A 9,320-nucleotide genomic window follows, 5' to 3' on the forward strand; every position below is an offset into this window, starting at 1 on the left:
TCTTTCTCCATAAGTTTTCATTGCACTCTTTCCAAGTCTTTTCATTCTCCCTATAACAAGACTCTCAGGTCCTTATAAAACAAGAGAAAGTCTTAAGAAAGCAGGTGGTGTAGAAGTGAATCCTTTAATCTAACAATGTGCATGCACACACACAGAGAGAAACATTTACTACTGTTTTAGTATGATTTCCAATCTGTGCTGGTTTTAATAATCTGTAAGGTGCCTGGAGTTTCATTAATGCAAAACGGGCAGGCTATAAATACAAATAAAGAGTAATTTATTTAAAGTCAAAATGCACATGGTTTCTGAAACTGTAGTTTTAAAGTGGTTTCAACATTTGCTTCCAAAGTGGCTTTAATTACTGTTGTGTGTAATACGTTTTTATACTGAACAAATTATTTATGCTTTTGTAGTTTTTTTGTGGGGTTTTCAGGCTATTTATGCTTTTAATCTGGACATATTTTAAATAGTTTGTATTGGATGCTGCCCTGAAAGATCTTGTGATAAAGGGCAAAAGTGAAATGTTTTAATAAAATGAGACAGACAGACAGATACGATAGATATGTAAAGGATCTTGTAGTATATTTGAGTCTAAATGAAAGAAAGAAGTTGATAGCATGAGCTTTTGTAGATGTCTGTATTCTTCTTCAGATGCAAGTTTTATAGATAGATAGACCGATAGATAGATAGATAAATGTTGCTATTATTTTTATTGTCTTGAAGCCAGAATTCAGTTGGGGACTTGTGTCTTCATAAGTGAACTTATATCAACAGTGAAATAGAAGTGAGGAGTGTTGCAGCATTTAGCAAGAGGCTGCTGTGACATTATTACATATGGGAACTGGCAAAATGACTGCAGCACATCAGAACTAAAGTGTTATCAGTATACTCTTGTCGGTGCCCACATGGTAAAATAACACGTCCTCCCAGCATCCAGTCCAGATGATGCAAGGACCAATCTGTGATTTTGGTGTGAACACTTCTCATGATGTATGGCCAGTGGAGCACCAAACTCATGTTATACCATCCTTAGAATGGATTGTAAAAACTCACCTTTTGCTCCAGATCTTCTTAGAAAATCCAGAGCCCTCTTGAGTGAAGCTGGGCAGGTGTTCACATACACATGTCCCACTGTGCCACCCACTGCCAGTGGTGCGAGTCAGTAATTTTAAACATAATTGGTCAGAATGAGGTGCCCAACACATGTACAAACAGCCTGGCATTGCACCAGAATACCCAAGTAATGTGTGGACTTGGAGGCAAATTTAGGGTCAGAATACTCCAGGCTGTTCCTGAAGTATTCTGGCCTGTACAGACAGTAGGAGGATCTCTTAGCACCTCGGAAATATAGTTAATTTAAAGTTACACAATGTAGAACATGATAGAGAATTCTGGACATAATATTCTTGTTGTTGCTGGAGTCTGTGTCCCATTATCTCTAGCCAGCAGGGGTTAGGGATGATGGGGTTTCAACAGCATTTGGAACAAACAAACCAATGAACTGCTGCGGAAAATGAGGAGCAAAAAGAATTGGTGAAGGTGTACTCACAATGTAGCAGGGCTCACAGTAGGCTTTCTTCTCCACTGCATAGAAAGGTTGGCCCCGGAGGTTGTTATTGCAGGTCATGCAAGTGAAACACTCCACGTGGAAGACCTGGTCCATTGCTGTGCACCCGGTTCCTTCCCCAACGACATTCTCCCCGCAACGGGCACAGCGGCCTGGAGGAAGGGGGAAAAGAGACACATAAATCAGTTAGCCACACTTTGGCTTATGATCTTCATACAACAGAAAGGGAAGCCCTCTAGGGGTGAGGATCACCTTGTAAGGCACCTTGGTTCCAACAGTAACCAAGCAGATGACTCCAGCATGACTCCATGGAGCCGGGCTAGCTGACCCCTTTGGTCCTTTCTAACTCTGTGGAGATTATCACACCAAGGCCAATTCAGCAATAATCGTGGTAATGAAAACAAAAAGCAACAGTGTCTATAGCACTCAATAGTTTCACACTTCCATCCCTACTACATATGAATTCCAAGGGCTCTTTTCAAGTCATAACTTCAAGCTCTAATGCGCTGCAAGAGAATAAAGATCTTCTCCAATTCAAATACAGGCAGCCAATTTTGTCTGAAGGCGATCAAACTCTGGTAGGAGTTGCTAACAAAAGAGAGGGCAGAAGAGTGTGTCCATGTGTTTCTTTGTGTGTCTGTATCTGTATGTGTTTGGGATGTAGCTGGGCTTGTATACTTGTTGAACCTGGGTTTGTTCAGCTCCTTTGCAACCAGGCAAGCTCTTAATGTTTGAACGTTGGGGAAAGATACACAGGTTGATTCTCTCTTTTCCAAAATGCCTGGAATCAGAAGTATTTTGGAGGGGGTTTTTTCCCTTTTGATTTTGGAATATTTATATATACATAATGATATATCTTGGAGGTGGGACTCAAGTCTAAACATGACATCCATTTATGTTTCGTATACACCTTATACACATAGCCTCAAGGTAATTTTAAACATAATATTATAAATGATTTTGTGCATGAAACAAAGTCTGTGTACACTGAACCATCAGAAAGCAAAGGGGTCACTGTTTCAGCCACCTATGTGGACGATTTTGGAATGCTTCAGATTTTGGAATTCTGGGCAAGTTAGACTCAAGATGTACTTATACGTTTCCTGGTTCCCTCGATGGAAAGGGTAGCCGTTCTTCTACAATTTGCACAGACTTGGAACACACACAGCCATGCTGTTCCTCTTAGAAGAGAACTGTCCCTGGGGAGCTGTTAATGCCCCTCATTGAGAGAGATGAAATTAAGAACCATTAGCATAATATTTTACTCAACGCTTTCCTCCAGGGTAACTAGTAGAGAAAGAACAGAATCTTCCCAGGGCCCAAACATGGTTCCATTTTCATGAGGCACTCTGCATGAAACAGAACAAGTGCCAACATATCTCAGCTTTTCTGTTGTTTTTTTTTTAATTTTAAATATCAACTCTGGTTTCCTAATATGAATAAAAATTAACTTTGGGGTTGTTTTAGTGTGTGCAAAAAATCATATTCAACCACCTGTGTGCCTTTGCTTAAAAGCACCACTGAGAGTCTCCAACAAAAAAACTAAGGGGAACCTAATGTTACATATAAAACAAGCCAGGGGCCCTTCCACATTGCACAATTATAGCACTATGATTCCACTTTCAAATGCCATGGCTATACGTAGAAATCAAATACTGTATAGAGAAGTGGATAATGATTTAGAAAGATGAAGTGATATATAAATTTATGTTATAATATAAGATATGGAACAATATAGTTGTCCTTAGAGAAAACTTCAGATGGAAAGAGAAGTAATATACTGTGATTATATATAAAGTGCCCTTCAACTGGGAAAAAATATTTTCAAGAATTATCTAATTATATAAATAGATAGGATATATGTGGATATTGTATGTACAGCACTGTGCAAATCTACAGTGCTATATAAATAAAGCATAATAATAATAATAATAATAATAATATGTAATTTGTATTTGTATTGTTTGTTTTTAGTGTTGGTGTATGTTGGTATTGCTGTATGTTTGTGTTTTGTACTGTATAATAAAATATTTAATTTAAAAAAAAACGTCATGGCAATATCTTATTGATTTTTAGGATATTCAGTTTAGGAAGGGGCATTTAGAGTCCTCAACCAGAGAGGTCTACTGCCTCAGCAAAGTACAAAGGATTCCCCAAAATGTCCCTGTGGTGATTAAAGTGGAATCATACTGGTATAATTTTGTATACTGTCAAAGGGCCCTTTAGTTATTCTTTTTTTTTTAACCAAAAACACTGAAAGAACAGTTTAGGCAGAAATACAATGGGCCCTTGGCATCTGCTGGCATTTGGTTCCAGTTCCGCCCACGGATACCAAAATTCATGGATGTTCATGTCTCACTAAATACAATGGCACGGTAACATGGTGTCCCTTATATAAAATGACAAAATCAAAGTTTGCTTTTTGGAATTTATATATTTTTAAAATATGGTCAAACTGTGGATGCTTGAATCTGTGAATGTGGACAACTGACTGTATTTAGAATGACTGCTCAGAGAGCTATAGCACCTCCCTAAACAACAGTCATTGTGCTATGATTCCACTTTAACTGCCATGACAAAGTCCTATGCAATGCTGGGATCTGCAGTTTAGGGAGCGTGGTTTAGAATTCTCTGTCAGTGAGCTCCAGTGCCTCCACAAACTATAAATCCCAGGATACATTAGAAGGCCTCCAAGGCATTTACAGCAGAATCATAGTAATAAAACTGCACAGGGTGAAAGGGACCCTAATCTCCATCCCACTAAGGGTCCATCTACGCTATAGAAATAATGCAGGTTGACACCATTTTAACTGCCATGGCTCCATCCTACACAATCTTGGGAGTTTGGCCCTTTCTCTACTTTCCTTTTGCTAGCAGGAGAAGAGCTTTCTATTTAAACAGGCTTTGCACAGTTAACTAGTTATGGCAGAAGGGCCTTTCAGTGCGGTATGATGTACTTATATACAGTAGAGTCTCGATTATCCAACCTTCGATTATCCAACCTTTCGGATTATCCAACGTCACTGCTCAGTGAGTTCTTTACATTTTCAGAGGATTGAACTGTTTATACAATACATATTGTACATCACAATGTTGATCAGTGATTTCTTTACATTTTTAGAGGACTGTTTATACATTACAATGTTATTCCTATAACGTTATGCAACGTTACTTTTACTGTTACTGCAATAAAACTTCAATACGTTTGCAATTCATAGTGATTTGAAGGCTTTTCTTGGACCCTCCGGATTATCCAACATTTTCGGCTATCCAACTATCAGCCCGCCCGTTTATGTCAGATAATCGAGACTCTACTGTATATTGTTTAAATGCTATTTCACTGTTTTAAATTAGTGTCATTTTACATGAGATAATTTATTTAATGTTTCTTTAAAATCAATTTTTACCATTGCAATGGGTTTTTAGCTGTATTTTCCATTAATCTACATTGTGAGCTGCCTCGAGTTCTGCCTTGGATGAAAAGGGGTGGTGGTCATAAATAAATGTATAAAAAGAGAAATCACAGGCTGGGATCTTGTACTGCTTGGGGCCAGACTATCTGACAGATTGTTTGCCATTGTCTTCCCCCGAGGCTGAGTTTTAATGTTAGTACTATTTCATTATTTTCTAACTTTTATCATTAATGCTTTAGTTTTATCCTTTGAAATTTTTGTAAGGCACCTTGAACTCCATTTTGGGAGAAAGGAGAGATATAAATCCAACAAATAAATAAATCTCTGCAGAAGAGTGAGTGGCGATGGGGTAAGCCCAACTCTTGTTGCTGTTCCTATTTTGCTGCCAAGCCAACATCAACTTATGGCAACTCTCTGAAAGAAAGAGACCTCCAAGAGTCCTAATTATGAACTGTCCTGCTCAGGTCTTGCAAACTCAGGACAGCCATGGCTTCCTTTACTGAATCAATTCACCTGTATTGCAGCCTTCTTCTTTTGCTACTTTTCCACTTTACTGAGCATTATCACCATTTCCAGTGAATCACACCATCTCATGATATGTTCAAAGCACAACAGGCTCAGTTTAGGCAATTTAGCTTCTAGTGAGAGTTCAGGCTTGATTTTCTCTCCAACCCATCCATTTTTCTTTCAGCATCTAATGATATTTCTTTACATTTGAGCACCTTATCAAGTTCCTTCGTTGCTGCTCTTCCAAGTCTCAGTCTTTATCTGATTTCATGACTACAGTCCCTATTTTCATTTATGATGAAGCCAAGGTATAGGAAATCTTGAACTATTTCAATGCCTTTGTTACCCACTTCAAAAGTTATGTGAATCATCTGTGGTAAAACTTTTGCCTTCTTAATATTCAACTATAACCCCTCTTTTGCCTTTCCTTCCTTACTTTTTATCAGTACTCATGCCAAGTCTTTGTTGTTTTCTACAAGTAATAGGGTGCCATCTGCATATCTTATATTGTCGATGTTCCTTCCAACAATTTTCACATCTGCTTCTATTGACTCTAATCCTACTTTCTATAATTCCCAATGGGCTGCCAGCCCGTTTTTATGTTTATGTTGTTTTAAATCAGTCAGGTTGGTCTTATTGTAAGCAGTACTGTTATCTTTAGGTAGCACATGGGACAGAAATGTTTAAATGTCATGCACAATCATACTGCATGTGCAACTCCACTTCTGTGCCACTGAAGGAAGATGTTCTGCATCAGGCAAAAATGTTCAACCCAGTTCCATAAGGAAACTCACGCATAGACTCAGATTTCTTAGTCTATCCTTACTCCTAAGTAATCGGATAGGCTAGACAATGAAATGAATGAATGCTATAAAATTAAGTAGTGAAGGAGAGATAACTTCCTTTTTCTTTGGACCACAATGAGACATCTTTTGGATGCTATGTCTCACGTTGTGCCCCAGAGTGTTGTCCTGGCTGCAAAGCAACGCATGACAAACAGCCAAAGAAACAGAACACGGCGTCTTTGCAGAGCTGAGCTGCGATGTCTTTCTTATGTAAATAGAGCGGACTGAAATATCCACCTAAGGGCTCCCGCAGGTGCCATCAATAACCGCCGTCTCCGCTGCGCCACAGTACACCTCCTCCTCTTCGCCTGAGCCACCAGCTGCTATTTTTCTAATTGTCGCCACTTTAGGAGTCCCTCCAATAAGTGCTTTTTAGAGATTCATGACACATCCAGCTTTTGGACGGCCGGGAACCCACTGGCAAGGAATGTGGAAAAATCATTATTCCTAATGAAGAAATATTGATGACAAAACAGCATTTCTAGGACAGAGCGTTGAACGCAAGTCAACAGTCTAACAAGATTCTGTCTTCAACTCCTTTAGTTTTTTGTCTTGCACCAGATTCTTTCTTGGACTTCCCAGTGATCAGCTTCCCTTCCCAGGATAAGCCCATCAGTGACCAGCACTTAATCTTTTAAGACCTTCTGCCTGAGATGATAATTTGACAGCCAAGGGTAAGAGCACTCTGGGCATCGCAACTTTTTTTTAAGAAGGAGCAGTGCTGGATCACTTTTTCCTTTCTTAAAAAACAACACAACAACGAAAGATATTGAATGTAGCAGGGAGGGGGAAAGCCTTCAGAGTTGCTATTTCCACTGTTTCTTTGTGGGGAAAGCCCAAGATCCACCAAAAGCTAAAGACATCTTCTGAAGGTGCCATCAATAACTGCCGTCTCCGCTGCGCCACAGTACACCTTCTCCATGAAAATGCTGGAATAGTTCAAGTTTTCCATACTTTGGCTCAGTCATTTAATCAGAAGGGCGACTGCAGTCAAGAAATCAGAAGAAGACCAGAACTTGGAAGGACAGCTAAGAAGGAACCAGACAAGTTATTTAAGTGTAAAGATGTATCATTGAAAACTAAAGTTAGTATTACCCATGCCTATTTCCTATTTCTTTGTATGGTTGTGGAAGCTGGAAAGTGGAGAAAACTCATTTGAGATAGGAAGAATATCAACTCATTTGATATCTGATGCCAGAGAAGAGTTCTATGGACACCATGGATGCTTAAAAAGACAAATAAATGGGTGCTTGAACAGATCAAGCCTGAACTTTCCCTGGAAGCCAAATGGCTATATTAAAAGGCAATAATCTTGGTGATGCAGGAGACAGTAGGAAAAGAAAAAGACCCCAATTACAGATGGAGAGACTCAATAAAGAAAGCCATGGCTGCCCTGAGTCTATAAGTTTGTTGTGCTACCGGAGCTCTCTGAGAGAAGGTCAAATATCCTATGAAACTACAAGTCCCAAGATTCCATAGAACTGAACCATGGCAGTTAAAGTGGTGTCAGGCTCCATTATTTCTGCAGTGCAGATTAGACCTGAGATTGTAGATCTCCTGGCCCAACACTTGACTTACTTGGCATCAGCTGGTATGAGAGAGATGACGTTCTTCTGTTGATCAAGTGACAGCAGATTGGTATTTCCACCCTGCTCCCACCTGCAATCTCTGGTGTTACAATCAGAAGCAGGATCCATGTTGCAATTCCTTCTCATACCAGAGATCACTGGTAGAAGGGAGGCAGAAAAGGCAGTCTGCAGCACCCTAATTGACAAAAGAACAGACCCCCATTGCTTACAGTAGCTGCTGCATTAATACAGGACTGGGAGAGTTTTACAATCCCTGTATTTTCTCTGTGTTATTGCCAAAATCGTGACGACATTAGGATTGTGAATACAGATGTGTAACTCTAGGCTATGCAATCATTAACTGTGATGGTGAATTCCAGCGGGTATTTCTGGGCAGAATAATGTTCTAAATTATTTCAGGATGTGCAACTATCAGGTGAAAACTGCACAGAAAATTCATTTCTTCCTGACACGAGGAGAAAACTACAGATATTATGCAAGGACAAAATATTTGAAGATTTATATCTGTATTCTGTATGTTGGTCACACTTACATCCTGCTATGGGCATTCATTTTGTGCACAAAATATTCAGATGAATGGGCCTTAGGTCCAATTCAGCATGGCTTATCTTATGAACCTGGAAGTACAGTTTGTTCAAGTCATCTCAAAATATTTCCACTCCAGCAATTTTGCCTGGTTTTGGGTGATGGAAAGGAAGCACATGATTCTAAGCATTCATCTAAATGGGAGAAGGTGTATTTGATTGCTAATGCCTCTCAGTGCCATCACCTCCTGAACCACTCCAAAAATGATCTGCAAAAATGTAGTGCTAAAAGGCAATCTCCCCACACCCTGAAAAAGCAGTGGATGGAACTAGGAAGAGACACAGATCTCAAAGAACAACAAATGCCAAATGTAAACACATCCTCCACCCCCAACCGTGGCAAAGCTGATTGTCAGGCTGAAAAACAGCAAATTGCTGTGCTGGATTATCAGTTTTCCGAACAACGGCACATTATTTAGATTCCTGGGTGTGACAGCAAATAGCAATCATAAGCTGGCAACTTCTTAGTGACATGCAGTATGTAAGTGCAGCTTATGCAGATATATATTCCTTTTTTGGGGTGGAGGGGCATTGTCTCGCCATTGTGCTCCATCCCAACCAGGAGGGGCTTCTTCTTCTTTTTCTTCCCAGTGGGGAGGAGAGGTGAGGGGGAGGCAATGCAGACTGTGAAGATATGGCTGCTCTAGGCTCCTGGGGGAAGGAAATGAGGGTGCACTCATTCTCTGACCATACCTTCCTCTCTCACTATCTCTCTCTCTCTCTCTCTATCTATATCTATATCTATATCCATATCTCTATCTATCTATCTATCTATCTATCTATCTATCTATCTATCTATCTATCTATCTATCTAT

At 39.6% G+C, this 9,320-nt stretch overlaps 1 protein-coding gene across 6 annotated transcripts in view; it reads right to left on the reverse strand.

Moving 5' to 3' along the window:
* The window catches only part of LOC121924985 (LIM domain containing preferred translocation partner in lipoma), a 318,874-nt gene that overhangs the window by 31,498 nt on the left and 278,056 nt on the right, over positions 1-9,320 (reverse strand). For all 6 annotated transcript variants that reach the window (XM_042456641.1, XM_042456643.1, XM_042456639.1 and 3 more), the window contains one exon: positions 1,550-1,719. In XM_042456641.1, coding sequence (XP_042312575.1) covers positions 1,550-1,719 — 170 coding nt within the window. The remainder of the gene's footprint in view (positions 1-1,549; positions 1,720-9,320) is intronic.

This window comes from Sceloporus undulatus, chromosome 3, assembly GCF_019175285.1.
Source record: "Sceloporus undulatus isolate JIND9_A2432 ecotype Alabama chromosome 3, SceUnd_v1.1, whole genome shotgun sequence".
Taxonomy (NCBI): domain Eukaryota; kingdom Metazoa; phylum Chordata; class Lepidosauria; order Squamata; family Phrynosomatidae; genus Sceloporus; species Sceloporus undulatus.